At 47.6% G+C, this 15,930-nt stretch overlaps 7 protein-coding genes across 7 annotated transcripts; 3 read left to right on the top strand and 4 right to left on the bottom strand.

The window, feature by feature from the left end:
• Positions 1–125: 125 nt before the first annotated feature.
• On the top strand, positions 126–3,185 carry N7495_001659 (translation initiation factor 2; the record flags this gene model as incomplete). The annotated part of the gene is made up of 3 exons (XM_057204329.1): positions 126–149; positions 204–2,970; positions 3,034–3,185. 3 exons carry the CDS (start codon positions 126–128, stop codon positions 3,183–3,185), a joined length of 2,943 nt encoding a protein of 980 aa, XP_057068402.1.
• A 234-nt stretch (positions 3,186–3,419) lies between these two features.
• On the bottom strand, positions 3,420–4,257 carry N7495_001658 (HNH endonuclease; the record flags this gene model as incomplete). The annotated part of the gene is made up of 2 exons (XM_057204328.1): positions 3,420–3,998; positions 4,057–4,257. 2 exons carry the CDS (start codon positions 4,255–4,257, stop codon positions 3,420–3,422), a joined length of 780 nt encoding a protein of 259 aa, XP_057068401.1.
• A 751-nt stretch (positions 4,258–5,008) lies between these two features.
• N7495_001657 (EI24 domain-containing protein) lies at positions 5,009–5,907 on the top strand (the record flags this gene model as incomplete). Its single annotated transcript, XM_057204327.1, has 3 exons — positions 5,009–5,053; positions 5,110–5,684; positions 5,736–5,907. The coding sequence occupies 3 exons, from the start codon at positions 5,009–5,011 to the stop codon at positions 5,905–5,907; spliced, it is 792 nt and encodes a 263-aa protein (XP_057068400.1).
• An 850-nt stretch (positions 5,908–6,757) lies between these two features.
• N7495_001656 (uncharacterized protein) lies at positions 6,758–8,903 on the top strand (the record flags this gene model as incomplete). Its single annotated transcript, XM_057204326.1, has 3 exons — positions 6,758–6,817; positions 6,873–8,468; positions 8,520–8,903. 3 exons carry the CDS (start codon positions 6,758–6,760, stop codon positions 8,901–8,903), a joined length of 2,040 nt encoding a protein of 679 aa, XP_057068399.1.
• Positions 8,904–9,642: 739 nt separating this feature from the next.
• Positions 9,643–11,275, bottom strand: N7495_001655 (uncharacterized protein; the record flags this gene model as incomplete). The annotated part of the gene is made up of 3 exons (XM_057204325.1): positions 9,643–9,689; positions 9,736–9,993; positions 10,582–11,275. The coding sequence occupies 3 exons, from the start codon at positions 11,273–11,275 to the stop codon at positions 9,643–9,645; spliced, it is 999 nt and encodes a 332-aa protein (XP_057068398.1).
• A 648-nt stretch (positions 11,276–11,923) lies between these two features.
• Positions 11,924–14,268, bottom strand: N7495_001654 (neutral/alkaline ceramidase; the record flags this gene model as incomplete). Its single annotated transcript, XM_057204324.1, has 2 exons — positions 11,924–14,000; positions 14,060–14,268. The coding sequence occupies 2 exons, from the start codon at positions 14,266–14,268 to the stop codon at positions 11,924–11,926; spliced, it is 2,286 nt and encodes a 761-aa protein (XP_057068397.1).
• Positions 14,269–15,186: 918 nt separating this feature from the next.
• On the bottom strand, positions 15,187–15,564 carry N7495_001653 (uncharacterized protein; the record flags this gene model as incomplete). Its single annotated transcript, XM_057204323.1, has 2 exons — positions 15,187–15,405; positions 15,454–15,564. 2 exons carry the CDS (start codon positions 15,562–15,564, stop codon positions 15,187–15,189), a joined length of 330 nt encoding a protein of 109 aa, XP_057068396.1.
• Positions 15,565–15,930: the final 366 nt, after the last annotated feature.

Here is a 15,930-nt window from a genome sequence, read left to right as displayed (position 1 = left end):
GAGAACGATTATGCAAACAGATGCAAACATAGCTTGCCCGCGGGAAATGTTACGTAATCCAACTTGCCTAATTGGAAAATTGAAGCTTGTGAAACTAGACAGCAGTGGAGTATCGCAATATAGCAATGTACCGGCGAGCTGTTTTTAGGGTATGGCCTTTTTCGGTATCATTTTCGCAGTGACCCTTTTAACACTCAGTGTAGATTCCGCGTCCTCGCGTCGATATATATTCCACCGGCTTCCCCGCGCTCACTCCGACACGTTCCTCTCTACGGACATTTCGCTCCTATACGATCCGTCTAGATTCCGAAGATGGGAATGGTAATGGCAATGGATCAGCCCTAACCTCCCCGGCCTTTGCGCCCAAGTTCGGTAATCGGTGGGGTGGAAAAGCGAAACCAATTACACTAAGCGCTGCAGAGCAGGCTCTACGCGACAATATACCGACTGGAAGATTTGTGTCAAAATGGGGCGCTAAACAGAGCTCGAACGGATCTGGTCTCACTGCCGCTGAACAAACATTACGTGATGCCCTCGTCGCAAGGGAAAAGAACCCGACCCCGAAAGCTACTACTCCCCAAGCGCCCAGGCCAGGGAGAGATTTGGATTCAACGTTAACCCCTCGACAAGAAAGGAGAAAGGAATTTCTCAGGAAATCAGTATCTCAACGGCAAGGCTGGGAGTGTGGAGAATGCAAAGCCACTGTCTGGCGCAAGAACGACACATGTCCTTTCTGCAAGACAAAGAAGCCGAATGCGACCCATGAACCGACTGTATATGAGACGAGGGTGATGAATTGGGATTGCACAGAGTGCAACACATATAACATGGCACGACGGACTGAATGCAAAGGCTGTGGCGGCCCGCGGCCTGATACAGCGCATGCCCACCTGCAGAAACCACGCAGGAATTCCGAGCAGTCTGATAAGTTCCGAAAACTTGGCCAGACTATTTTGGCCGAAGAAGAGCCAGCGAGACGCAACTCCACAACACAAAATAAAGATCGACAGAACGTTAAAAAGGAGCTTGATTCTAGTGAATCTAATACAGTCAAGGCGAAACAAGACTCCGAGGCCCAGGCTACGAAGAATAAAGAGGATCTGTGGGCATGGGACATGTCTTCCCTGGATAAGTTGGCATCGCTAGAGGAAGAAGAACCAACGGTGCCTCAGAAGAAGCGCCGTGATGGTCGAAAGCCGCTTCAATCTGCATCCCAGGAAACCGATTTTGATCCCGAGGAACACAAGCGCCGCCGTGATGAGCGCAAACGCAACAAAAAGTCGAGACAAAAGGTTGAGGAATCTGCTCCTGCGCCATTATATCTTCCCGAATTTATTAGTGTCACCAATTTGGCCGATGTCATTGGCGTCCGGACAAATCAATTCATCCAGCGTATGGAAGAGATGGGATTCGATGATGTTGGATACAACCACGTCCTGGACGCCGAAACTGCTGGGTTGGTGGCTGCTGAGTTCAACTTTGAAGCAATCTTCGATACCGGAGTAGATGATTTGGAGGCTGCACCTGTGCGGGAGGACAGGTCTGGTCTACCAACTCGGCCGCCAGTTGTTACTATCATGGGTCATGTCGATCATGGCAAGACAACGATTCTGGACTGGCTGCGAAAGTCATCCATTGCGGCTGGCGAGCACGGAGGTATCACTCAGCATATTGGTGCATTCTCTGTAGCCATGCCCTCTGGAAAAACCATCACCTTCCTGGATACACCCGGGCATTCTGCATTCTTGGAGATGCGTCGTCGTGGTGCCGACGTGACAGATATCGTTGTTCTCGTGGTTGCGTCTGATGACAGTGTCAAGCCACAAACCATTGAAGCTATCAAGCATGCCACGCAAGCGAATGTCCCAATAATCGTTGCCATCAGTAAGATAGACAAGGAGGGTCGTAATCCGGATAAAGTGAAACAGGACCTCTCAGTCCATGGTGTTCATGTCGAGGATTATGGTGGTGATGTTCAGGCTATTGGCGTGAGCGGTAAGACTGGACAGGGAATGCTTGAACTTGAGGAGTCCATCCTGGCCCTCTCGGACATGCTTGATAATCGGGCGGATGATACATGTAACGCAGAAGGTTGGGTGCTGGAAGCTACCACGAAGAGTTACGGACGAGTGGCCTCGGCACTTATCCGTCACGGTACTCTGCGACCAGGCGATGTCATCGTCGCAGGTAATACTTGGGCTCGCGTGCGCACACTTCGCAACGAAGCTGGTGTTGTCATCAGCGAGGCCACCCCAGGTATGCCGGTCGAAATTGATGGCTGGAAGGACCAGCCCACTGCCGGTTCCGAGATCCTTCAAGCGCCTAATGAGCAGAAGGCCAAGGACGTTGTCGACTACCGCAAATCAAAGTCTGATACACGAAAACTGAGTGAGGACATGGTTGCCATCAACGAGGCACGACGCGAGACAGAAAAGCGAAAGACTGAGGACCTAGACTCAGATGAAGCATCGGCCGCTCCTACCCAACCGACTGGCCCTCAAGCGGTTAATTTCATCATAAAGGCCGATGTGGACGGCTCGGCTGAGGCAGTGCTGAATTCGGTTGCTGCCATTGGTAACAATGAGGTCTATGCCAATATTATCCGTTCAGGCGTTGGTCCCATCACTGAATTTGATGTTGACCATGCTGCATCTTCTAATGGAAGAATCATCTCATTCAACATGTCCATCGAGCCCAATATGAGCCGCATGGCTGAGCAAGAGGGTGTCAAGATTATGGACCACAATATCATTTACAAACTCATCGACGACGTCAAGGCAGTGATGAGCGAACAGCTCGCACCTACAATCACCCAGCGTGTCACTGGTGAAGCCGAAATTCAACAAATATTTGAAATCACTGTCAAGGGACGCCAGAAGAGTGCCATTGCAGGATGTCGTGTGCGCAACGGTCTGATCAACAAGTCTAAGAAGGTCAGAGTTATTCGCCGCAACGAAACGGTCTACGATGGTAAGCCTGAACACTCTCTTACATTTAACTCTTCCCAATTTGGCATACTAATTCGCTTTTTAGGTCTGATTACCTCTCTGAAAAACGTCAAGAAAGATGTGACTGAGATGCGCAAAGACACTGAATGCGGTATCAACTTTGAAAATTGGGATGGCTTTGCAGTTGGCGACCATGTCCAGTGCTATGAAGAAATTCATGAGCAGCGCTCTCTGTAGCCTTTCTTTGGTCTCTGTATCTCTACCACCTCCTCGTCCCCCTGTCACCTCCCTCCTCTCCCTGTTAATTACGCCATGTATCATACTTTTACTCTTTGGTTGCATCTAGGGTTGGGGTGTTCTTGTTTTATAAAAGCCGAAATTAAATCGGCCAAAACCTGGGATATACCTAGTGTAATCCGACATGTACCATATTTATTGCAATTTACTTCCAAAAGTACCTACTCCATTTCTTCACTTCGTCTTCCATCTCACCTTACTAACCCACATCGCCCAATCCTGTACATCCTTCCGCTCCAATATTCTATCAACAGTAAACCACTCTCTAGCAAGCTCCTCATTACTAGCCATTCGATGCACAAAACTATGACAAGCGCGACACAACCAAGCAACACTATTAAGCATCCACTCATCATGCCAGCCCTTCTTCAGCACTTTCGCATGCACGCCGCGCGGAATAAGATGATGATATGAAAGAGGAATCCAATCCCGATCACAGATTTCACACGCATCCGTGCGCGTATTCGACCATGCCGGCGGTCCGGTTGTCACGCTTGCAATATACTCTGTCAGGATAGGCGTCAAAAACTCGGGGAAATCGTTTACGTCCGGGATGAGTCCGTATACGGCGAGGGAGTCGGTGACGTCAGGTGGGACGACGGAGGTGACGGAGTCGAGCACGGCGCGATTGAGGGGAGTATCTACGTCGGGTGGGACGTAGAGTGTTGATAGATTGGGGTCATGCTGGACAGCGGTGTAGGAAAGAGTTCGCAAGGAGTCTGGGAACGAAGAGAAAGTTTCTGACGCGATGAACTATTCACCATTAGCAATGCGCTTTTGGTGTGATTCTTGGCTGGATGGGGCTACCTACGTCAATAAATTCGGCCCACTCGTCTGGATCGACTCGCTGGGGAGCTGCCGGCTCGGTATATGTCACATCCTTGTCCTTGTCCTTGTCCTTGCCAGCGCGCTTGAGTTTGGGCTTTCGTTTCGGTTTCGTTTTCTCTTCAGAGCGAGCGACGATTGAGCTTGAGAGACATTCTCGAAATACGGTGTAATTTTCATCTGACATTGAGGTGCATTGCGTTTAATATCCCTTAGGATTTTTCTTTGACTCGTGCTGCGCTGCGGTGTATGCGCTGCAACCCGGCGGCAGAATCTTGGAATCTGAAGATTGACATAATTCAAACCCTGGGTTCGAAAGGCGATTTAAGGACTCAACAAGCGGAATGAAAGTTTTGAGAGATTCGAAACATTGTACCTAGTTCGACCTCCAGATGGGATCGAAGGTAATGTAGGAAGACGTCGCGTGATTTCAAGCCTCCCAAGGGTCAAACTAGATAGCTTGGAGCATTATACTCCTCAACCCCTTTAAAGTCTTCATAGGTAGCTCCTATGCAGATAGCTGTGGAGAAATTTGGAATATTTACAGCGACTAGGAATATTCATCGACGATGTAAAAAGTGATTACGAGGTTGAGAACAGATAGAATGGTGTCACATTGTCAATATCAAAGATAAAAAAGAGGAATGTACCGCTGATATATATTTCCAGACACTCCATGTGGAGAGGAGAGTACGGGGTAAGCCAGCAGAATCAGTCTATCCTTCTATTTCCCCTCTAAGAACCCATTGCTTGGTGAATTCCCGAGTGAATAAAGAAGGAATCAGTTTTTATGTGAAGAAAGAAAAAGAAAAGCGCCAGAGAATTTTTTTGCGGCATAAATAGTGGCGCTGACTAAGAATGTATCATGTGATGGCTTATCGATAAAGCTGTTGCATGTTCCAATTTCAACTGAACCATCGACCCTATTTTCTTTTATCATGGCGTTGGATACCACTCGGGCAGCGTGGCTGTATCCTCTTTGGGTATTATCCAAATTTCCAATCAATACCTTCGCTAGCCACTGATTATCTTATTACAGGGCATTTACTACTTTGCAACTCATCGCTGGCTTTGGCCTTTGTTCAAGGCCCGGCTCCTTCCTATCGTTCTCTTATCGACTTTCGTTTACTTCCTTCTCTTCTTCTTTACATACATTCCACAGGTGGCCTTTTTGGCCATCTTCCAGGGCCGCGGGGCATGGGTGAGCGGTGTATTTTTGGTACTCGGAGAAGGTTCTGCCGTTGTTACCGCATTGTTTGAGGCGTTCTTCGTAGACGAGACGTTGGTGGATATTTTCGACTCCGTCTTGGTGAATGAAGGACACGAAGAGCTTGTCCTGACCTCACGAGTTCTGTACCCGGATGGAGACCCAAGAACTCGTCTTGGTACCCCAACTACCAGCGCTGTTTACTCGCCATTTTCCTTGCGACAAATCATCGAACTTATCGTCTTGCTACCTCTGCACTTTATCCCAGTGGCTGGAGTTCCCATGTTCCTAGTGCTAACTGGTTACCGTGCCGGTCCGTTCCAACACTGGCGCTATTTCCAGCTGATGAGTTACACAAAAAAGCAACGAAAGGAGAGCGTGCGTAGACGACAGCTGCAATACACTACGTAAGCCTTGACCCCCCCTCACACTTATATAACCAGATCTAACAGAGGTAGGTTCGGCACTGTCGCCTTGCTATTGCAACTCGTCCCCGCCCTCTCTATGATGTTTTTAATGACTTCTGCTGCTGGCTCTGCGATATGGGCTTCGGAGCTTGAGAAGAAACGACAACTTACCGCTGAACGTCCTCGCCAACAGGAAGGTGCTTATCAAGATGATGTTGCGTGATTTAACCGCAATGCATTTAACGTCATGGATATACGGTATTTACCGATGTCGATACTCGATGCGGAGGACGACAGGTAATTTGGATGTACAAAGCAATGAATTAAATGACTAATCAGGTCAATTGAAAGATGACGATGAAATCGGAATAGAATGATAAAGGCAAGTTTATACACATAGGGGTTGCGCTCGTTTCAAATGTTCAGGCCAGTATGGCACTCGTGCTAAGGGCAGAATTTCGGGCCTGGCGGAATCAGAAGGAATGGATCTTCCCCTGAAAATGAGATTGACTGAATATATTTACCTCTAAGAATCCCAGTTGAATGTTCAATTCGATAAGTCTTTTCGGTATTAATCCTAATATAAAGGAAATTATAAAAATCCTTCAACGTTAGCTGTTGAAACAAAGCATAATTAAGGTTTGATTGCACAACACGTGATTTCCCTTCGAAATACCGGATGAAAGCGCACAAACGCTCTCCCCTCATTCGTCCCCGACCCCAAGGCGGCTAAAAGCGCTAACAGTCAGGCCAGTTCCTACTAGATCCAAAACACTAGTAGTTTCCCCGTTCAGAATCCTTTGTCTCATCCCCAGTTTCAGCCCTGTGCGCGACTCAATTTACACCACAGACGCGACACTTTTTAAAAGAACCTCTTCTCTTCATCATCGGCTGTTGCCGAGCACACCCCCCGAACATCACAGCTCCGCTTCTGGTTTCCGGAAGTGGGTCAAGGGTCCCTCGTGGCATCTGCATGTCAAGATCTTTTGCAGCATCCAAGCACATAATGCTTACTGGATGAACATCGTATGACCGTTTTCAAAGGCAATGTTGGTTGACCGATCACTTTACGAATGGAATCCAAAACGAGGCTGCAAAAGGCCTGTGATGCCTGCAGTCTTCGCAAAGTGAAGGTTAGTAGTCATTGCTGGCTAATTGCCAGATCTATAGGCTAACATCTAATTCAAGTGCGACACTAGTGGCCCGCCATGTCGGTCGTGTGCTAGCTTGGATATCCCATGTACGTATGAAAGACCAAGCAGGCGTCGCGGACCACCAAACCGCCATGCCGAGGCACTGAAGAGGCAGAAGCTCGAGGCTCCTGATGCTTCACCAGCTAGTCTGCCTGATTATCCTGCTGCAAGCACTCCGCAAGCTCCAATTGTAACCAACGTCTTCCCCCCAAACTCGAACTCCGCAGAAGCAATTTGCTCGCTGCACACTGTGCAGCTTTTGGTTGACGACTTCTTCACCTATATTCACCCATTGGTACCAGTTCCACATGAACCTACTTTTCGAGCTGCATTCGAGCGTCGGGAAGATATGACAAGTGGTACATTTTTAGCCCTCTTAGCGTCTATGATTGGGTTTCTTGTTGCGTCTTTCCCCCGACGACCAAAACTGCGCCTCAACACCGAGGCGGAGCGATCTGCATTCCCAAATTCCATCGCTCTGGTCAAACGGTGCCACGCTGTGGCCATCCAAGCTCGAGGCACCGGGTACCTCGATCGTAATGCAATGGTATATGATGCGGCCATCAGTTATTTCTTAGGTGTTTGTGCTGCCTATGCTTCCAATATGCGTCAATGTGGTGTGTATCTGTCCGAATGCCGCGCTATGATCCAGGTGTACGATCTTTGCCGCTCTCCCAAAAAAGTCCCCTCTAAAAATGCGCTGGACATCATGAGTCCGATATCAGCTGCCTCGCCAGTGTCACATGAACAGTGCTATCAAAGCCTCACGGAAAGCAACACTGTGGATCTCATAACCCAAGAGCTTGCGCGCCGACTGTTCTATGTCTCGTTGGTCGGCTACCAATCCCTTTATCAATTGGGGTCTGCCGATGTCAAGATTTACATACCACCCGAAACACCAACTGAGCGCTACCCGCCGATGCCGCTTGAGATTGACGACGAGTTTCTTTTTCCAAGTTACGTAAACACCCAGCCTGCCGGACGAGTATCACAGATCGTAGGCTTCAATGCCAACGTCCGAATTTATAAATCTTATAACGCTCTCCTGGCGGGCGAGATTGCATTTGGTAGTGGGCGGATCTTCAACTGGGAACATCAGCGCTCTACACTTTGGGACTGTTTACAAAATGCCAAATCTGCGCTTTTGAATGTCTCTGTTGAGTTATCTCTCTTTCATCCTAAGAAACCTCCGCCTGGGCATGGCGAAGATGGCTCGTTATTCACATATGCGGACGATCATATTGATCAAGAAAAACGAGCTATTCAGTACGAAATCCAGAAAGCGAACATTTACGCCAGTCAGCTGTGTACTCGTTCATTCCTAGTTGAGAAATATTGGAGTCTGTTTGAATCGTTCACCAAGTACGAAAACCCTGCCAATCCTACTCCTGGCGATCAACCTAAGACTGAAAGACTATCCGAATCAAACTCTACAATAACCACAGATATGTCGTCGCAAATTCTAGCCCATGTACAAACAGACTATATTGGTCGTATGATGGCCGAAGAGCGAAAGCTGGTAATCAAAGACCTATTCGTGCTCCTACAGACCGTCAACGAAGTAAACATGGAACCAAACGGCGCCAGCATTGTGAGTTCTACCTCACCATTGATCTCATAACAGCGCTAATCATTTGTTTAGACTTCCAAGATCCGTCTGGTTGCATCCACTCTGCTCAACTTGCCATACCTCCCAACACCATCATCCAACTCAGTTGAATTACCACCCTCTCATTTGACGTCCGAGCCCATTTCTACAGATTCATCCGGTCTGCACGCCCTTACTGCTGCAGAGGCAGAATCTTACCTTCACGCCTTCATTGACACGCTTGTCCATCTCGAAGGCCATTCTCTCACAATCACCGAGCCTGGGAGTATCGCTGATAGTACAACCTCCGGGAAATGGCGAGCTACGAGTTATTTGAGTGACTACGAACGAGATCAAGAGGAACTTAGCCAGTGGGCTAGCTTGAAAGAATATCAGCAGAAATTCGCTGAAGCAGGTGGCGTGTTGTCTGAACTTTAGACTATTGCTATTATTATTAATCCCTCCAAACTGGCGTTTTGAAAGCGAATTTCCAAGTTTACTACATCAAATATTCTTTACGAAGCAAACATTTGAACTAGACATGACTCATACAGAAGAAGTATTTAATCGAAGTAAAATGATCCCAAGTTAAAAAAAAAAAATGAAAAATGAAAAAAGGCATTACCTCAATATTGATTATGACAAGCGTAACAACCTCAGCTAGTAATCATATCCGTAACAGTGGTTGTAGCAGTCTCCGTAAAACTAACAGTCTCCTTCAACGTCTCAGTCGTCGTAACAGTAGCAGTAACAGTAATGAAAATAACACTCGAAGAAGGTGTAATAGGGATAATCACCAAAGCACCCGTCTCAGAAGCAGTAGCAGTATCCAAAGATGTCGTCTTAGGAAGCGCAGTTGTCACCGGAGCAGCTATGGCCGGGAGAGCGGATGTACTGTTCGGTTCTGTGGTTGCAGCAGATGACGTGCTTGTGCTAGGCAGTTTTGCAGAGAAGATTGTACTGAGTGGTACGACGATGATTCCATCCACTGATTCCGGTTGGGTACTTGTTTCTGGTGATGGTGTAGGGGTGGAAGTTGAAATAGACGTAAAAATGGCAGTGGGACTGAAAGCTAAGGCGGAGCTGGAGTCGGAAGAAGAAATTGGCGCGGGAATAGGGGCAGTAGCAGTAGCAGGAGCAAGAGCAGGAGCAGTGGTAGAAAGAATCTGCGAATCAGTCACGGTGTAGGTCTTTCCGGAGGCCGTAACAGTGACATCCATCGTTCTGGTAGCGTGTACAGTGACTGTTTCTGTTTCCTCGGAAGTCGTACGAGCTGGCTCTGACGTTGACGCTGTGTCTGCGAAAGTTTGCGAGTTTTCAGAGCTAGTGAGCGTCTTCTCGACGATATATGTCATGCTCGCTCCAAGAATGACTGTGCTATCGGGGATACCGCCACCATTGGGGGTGTAGACCATTTTTGTCATTGTGACATAGGAGTCTGCAATTCCTGTGGAAGACTCATCGAGGGGTGTTGATGTAGATGCTGAGGTAGATTTGGTCGTTGGGGCTTGAGTTGATGTGATGCTCTCTGGATATGTAGTTCTAACGCTTGAACGGGTGGTACTGCTAGTACTACTGGTACCAGTAGCATCTATAGGGATGACAATCCCGGGTTCCAGGCTCTTCGTTATAGAGCTGCTACTTGACGTAGTTAAAGTGCTGAGCGGTGTTGATGTTGATGTTGATGCAAATATGGTCGTTGGAGTTGGAGTTGAGCTCTTAGTGCTGATGCTGGTACTGGTTGTACTACTAGTACCAGTGGCATCGATAGGGATGACAATCCCGGGTTCCAGGCTCTTCGTTATAGAGCTGCTGCTTGACGTAGTTAAAGTGCCGAGCGGTGTTGATGTTGATGTTGATGCAGATATGGTCGTTGGAGTTGGAGTTGAGCTCTCAGTGCTGATGCTGGTACTGGTTTTACTGCTAGTACCAGAGCCATAAATAGGGACGATAATCCCAGACACCAGACTCCTCGTTGTAGAAGTGCGGCTCAAAGTGCTTGGTGTACTAAGTGATGAAGTGATATGTGGTGTTGATGTTGATGCTGATGTTGATGCAAGCAAAGGTGTGCTGGCCGTAATTAGGCTGGTTGAAGTGCTACTTTCCAAAAGAGTACTTGATCCAAAGATGGACAGAGGCTCGAGGAAACCGGCTGACTCGGGCTTTCCTGATGTTTCCTCGGGAGAAGATGATGTCGTGACAGTGGGTGTTGCTGTGCTCTCACTTTTCGATGTGACCTTTGAGGTATCTGCACTAGAACTTGTGGAAACAGGGGTGGGTGTAGTTGAGCTGTATAGGGTCTCGAGGGATCCAGCTAGTTCAGTGCTTGCTGCAGTAGTCGTTGCAGGTGATGTGGTAGTGGGTGTAAATCTTGAAGACTCAGGTGCACTTGAGCTTTTCTGAACAGTGGGGGAAGTCAAGACAGAGCTCAATTCCATAGGTGACGAGCTTGAGTTTTCCGCAGCTTCTGAGGTTACTGATGTTGAAGGACTCGCTATTTTGGATGAGGGGTTGTTTGATGTTGTAGCTTTTCCAGTAAAGGTAGAAGATTCAGATGTCGGGAAGACAATGACCGGCATTGTTGCAGTCGAGGTAGAAGACGACAATAGCCATGAAGGCGTTATAGGAATGACAGTAATGACGCCATCACCATCATCAGACACATCTAGGACCCTTTTACTCGTGAAAGCAGGGATTTCAGTCGGAGATGTAAATGAGAGAACGACAGAGTCGGAAGCAGCACGAGCGATCGGACCAGCCAAGCACTTCCACGCAAAAATCAAGATGAAAACAATCTGGCCAAACTGCATCTTGGCAAGACCGAGATTGTTTTTTAAAAAATAGAGGATGGTAAGAGGGGAATGATTACCAGGGCACCGCCGAATATGAAATGAAAAGACAGACTGGATGAGAACGCAGAGAGGATTAATGCAAGATGGATAAAGAAAGCTGTATTAAGTCAGGAACCCTAGAAGAGCATGGCTGGGCTAACAATGAAAGAATTGCTTGATTAATCGGTAGTGACAGAGGCAGAAGCAAAAGAGTGAGATGATCTGAGGCTAAAGTGGAAGTAAACAATAGACTGGAAATGAAGGAGCCTCGATGCCCTAATATGCGACAGTCCAGGCCAGATCCAAACCAGGTACCATTTGAAAAAACTCAATGGTCGAATACTATCGTTGAAATTTATTGACAGGGGCTTTATAGTATAAATAGAATAGATAGTATAAAGATTAAGCGCTTTGTTGCAGTAAACGCCCTCGATATTGACGCTGATTGGCCACCTAGAGCCTCCACCAATAGGACCACATAGACAAAATTAGATGCATTTCTGCAGAAACATTTGGAAACTGCTTATTATAACTGACATTCAGTCTTAATGTAGACTGAAATAGTTGACTTCTCTTTGTCATTTGACTCTCCGTTTCATATACACGCCACGATTGACTCGTAAGATCCTACGCCACCCTGAATTTTCCCCCGATGCCCTCAAAGGGCGTGATCTTCCCGAGTGGATCCTTTGAGTCGCCATAATAATGCATACGATAGTATCCAGCTTGAAGAGTGTTGGGATCATCAACGCTGTAATAGCTGTCCTCGATCTTCCATGAGATAGTCACCTCGCTGCGTCCAAGGATGGTATCAGTTCGCTTCCACAAGAATAGCAGATTCCAATCACGGTCATTGCGCACAACTACCCAATTGGTAGGGCTCGATTGGTATTCAACGGTTGCAAAAGTGGATTCCAGGTGGAGATGATTTCGGGGGTTGGCGCCAATAAAGGTGGTATTGACGACGTCTTCGCGTCCATAGGTTTTATTTCCGGGATTGGAAAGGACGTCGCCAAAAGATTTCCCAAATGGTGCACCGTCATACACCACACCAGTAATGAAGCTCAACGATCGATTGGTGTTGACGGGTGGCCTGGGCCCTGGGGAGATGGTTGGCAGGTTCACGATATCACGGGCGCTTCCCAGGTACGGCAGGTAGGTCAGGGTCAGATTGACGTATGCCGCGAGGGTGTTGGGTCCGTATAGGGTGGAAGCTCCTTCGTAGCGCTGTGCACTGTACTCTTCTTCTGTTGTAACGTAGTGAGCATAGCTGTTGGCCGGGGCACCCAGCACGACCAGTGGGTCGGATTCAGAAAGGGTATGCTGCACACTCCTAGCGATCGCCTCCTTCCACCGTCTTCCAGACATGGTAGTCACCTCACTGGAGGAGACAATAATGATCAGCTGCCCCACTCGGAGAAGTTGGATGTCGACAATGCCGGGCGCCCACTCGTAAGGCTGCGTAAGAGTCCCAACATCCAAAAGGATATTTTTCGCTCCCTGGCATCTTATCTGATCTTCACTGGGATGATGAATAAATTCCCGAGCGAATCTCCACAGGAGGTTACCGGTTGCCGGACCAGTGGCATTCTGAGTAAAATCAAACGCGCCTGGCCCATCTGTAGTTCCGGCAGCAAACGAATATCCCAGAGCAGCAGGGCACGTCCTCAAGATTCTGTACGTGAAAGGAGACAAGAAGGTGAAGTTATTGAAATCATGGTAAACATGGAATGATCTAACAAACGAACTGCCAACGATCGAGGTCGCTTTGAAGCTCATCTGCCCATAAAGCTTCTTGGCCGCCGAGTATTGGCGTCGGCCGATTTCGAAACAGCTTTTGGCACCATTATCTTGCTCACGGAAGAACGGACCCCTTCCATGACAGGCTTCGTTTGTGTGACCACAGACGCTATCAGTGTATGTGCACATAGTACCAGATCCGTCCTCACACCATGCGCCCAAGATGTTGGGGGATGTATCGCCGACACTGGCCTGTGAGAAGCCGATAACAGCATCGTCGGTAAACCTCGAGTCACCGATAGTACTTCGCTCGAAAAGATAGGCAGCAACTCCCTTATTGTCCCCAGTAACCAGGGTATTGTTGTTGTACAATGATGTACCATGAACTGGAAACCAAGAAAGAACAGCTACCGTCTTGTTATCTGACTCTCGATCAAACCGCAGGAGTGTCAAGGTCTTTTCCACGTTCGACAAATATCGAGCCTTTTCCTGCGGTGGGTTCTGATCGTATGCATACGGACTGCGATTGATATTCGCATCTTCCAGGTCGATGGATCCAAAGGAAAGACGGCCTGGTGTCAGGTTTTTGTGAGCGCGCTGGATTGATAAAATCACTCCATCCACGATAGCCTGGTAACTTTGCTTGTCAAAGCCCCTAGTCGGAATTTGCGGAAGAAGGTAGTTCATCCATGCTCCAGGTCCAGAGTGTGAATGAGTGCCCGTCAACGCAACATTTTGCTCGCCGTAGCGTGAGTAATTGCCACCCAATGCCGAGAGACCTTCTAAGACTCCACGTCGCACAGCGGTATCACCAGCAACACCATCGAGAACAAGGTAGACAAACGTATCATCTGGTTGGCTGGGATTTGCAATGACGAAAGCGCGAGAGTATATTCTCTGTCGCAACCCCGTTCCCACTTGATTTATGCCTGCATAGCCGTTGAAATCAATCTCAACCACTGGACTATACATGGATCAGCTCAATATCATCAACGGATCCAAGCAAAAGCAGTGATAGTATACCCTGTCATATCAGCCTTGCCAGCGCCTATTAAGAACGTCTCACTATTAGCCGTAGTGTTGGTTTGGATTCTCGACTGGTTGAAGCTGCGCGGAAAGCTAGGCGTGGGAATCCGGTCACTTTTCCCTGTGAACACTGCAATTAATTGCACAGAGACCATCAACAAGATGATAGTCGCAGCGAGAACGACGCCAAATTGAAGATGTGGCATGATGTCGAAATGATGAATCGTGATGCAATGATATCAGAATCATGAACTCATGAGCATGGGAGGTGTATTTAAGGGTGGGAACGCAAACAGATTAAGGTCAAAGTCAGACACCTTACATTGGATAAAGCATAATCCCGTATCTCTGTGCATCACTAATGTTCCAAGGTTCCTACGTAGCCTTTCGAAAAGGTAACGGGTTACAATTAAGTCACGTCACTCTCCTGTAAGACTGCAATAGGTAAGAGAAGATAACCGAAAATTACTGTAAAAAGAGCTTGTAGCTGGGCTATAGTAATATAGATCGGTGCCCCACTTTTCTATTTGAGACTGAAAACCGAACAATCGCTCACCCATTGCTCACCACACACCTGACTATGGTAGCTATAGCTCACTTTTGTAATCATTCTACCACATATGACCACAGTGTGTAAAGGACAGGGCTTCCAACTCAGCCGTACTTAAGCCATCTATGGAACGCGGCCAATAGTCTAAAAGCCCTTAGCACCTAGCTCACCCTAAAGCAGCAATAGAACTCTCCTTAGGGGGTGATATGGGTGAGCCCGGGTGAGCTTAGAACCCACAACAGAAATATCTTTAATCTCTAAATAGAAGGCCCACTAGTTACGGTATTGCTGTATTTATTTTATTTTACATTCTGGCTTGTATAATAAATATTATATCTCACGATATCACATAACATATTTGATCCAGTAATAGTAGCACCCGGACAACATTTCTTTTAATTTTCTGACCTGGGGTGACAAGTGGGAAAGCAAAGGAGTAACTTAGCCCAGCAAGTGAAGCTTGACCCGCTCTGCAAACAAAAACCATAGCTTGTAAAATAAGCAGTAAGGACACTGACAGCGATCACAATCCGGCCCGGGACTCCCACGATGCAAATCGCTATGAGCTCCTCTTTTAGTAGTCACTTTTGCTGTCAGTTGCTCTAGCCTTAGGGTCAGGGATATTTCTGATGGTATAGCCACTGATCCGACTGACTGTTGGCAGCTGAGAATTCCGAGATAAACGCGGCTCGACGGTGTCACGAAAAGAATCAATGGCAGCGTCGACAATTGTTTGAACTAGACCGTAGATCTGATCTCGCTCGCCGTTCCAATGTAATATCCTTTCAGAGTACTAAGATCATTAGTATAATTAGGAATAATAAGCATAAACTTCACTTACCTTATTATCATTGGTGAGGTGTAGAAAGGTCCATGTTTTGGCATCTGTCAGGATACCGTGGAGGTTTGCATCTCTGCCTGCCATCTTGCGAGCTTTGTGGATCTTCGCCATATTAAGAAGTAGCTCCCAAGGCTGTCGACTAAGCCGTGTAGTGCTCATGACAATCAGGTTCGTTTCGAGCTCATCATATGCTCCGTACCAAAACACCTAATCCATGATATTCGTCGAAGGCTGGCCGATGCCATCTACATCAGGGCAAGTGATTTCCATCTTGAAATCCCAGTGACATCTGACAGGTCGGCCAGATGCCTCTTGTTCCCGAAGAGTTCTCGCAGACTGAAGCAGTAGAAGCGAATATATCCTCACGTGTATCATTTGATTTGAGCCATCGTCTTCAGTGAGATAGTCCACATTCTCCCACGTGGCGACTAGTGAATTATCAGAGACCGATCACTCTCCACGGAAAATGTCGATGAA

This window comes from Penicillium taxi (assembly GCF_028828555.1).
Source record: "Penicillium taxi strain IBT 34144 chromosome Unknown utg000001l_segment0_segment0, whole genome shotgun sequence".
NCBI lineage: Eukaryota > Fungi > Ascomycota > Eurotiomycetes > Eurotiales > Aspergillaceae > Penicillium > Penicillium taxi.
The sequence above is the reverse complement of the archived record's forward strand: the minus strand, read 5'-3'. Positions and strand labels throughout refer to the sequence as shown.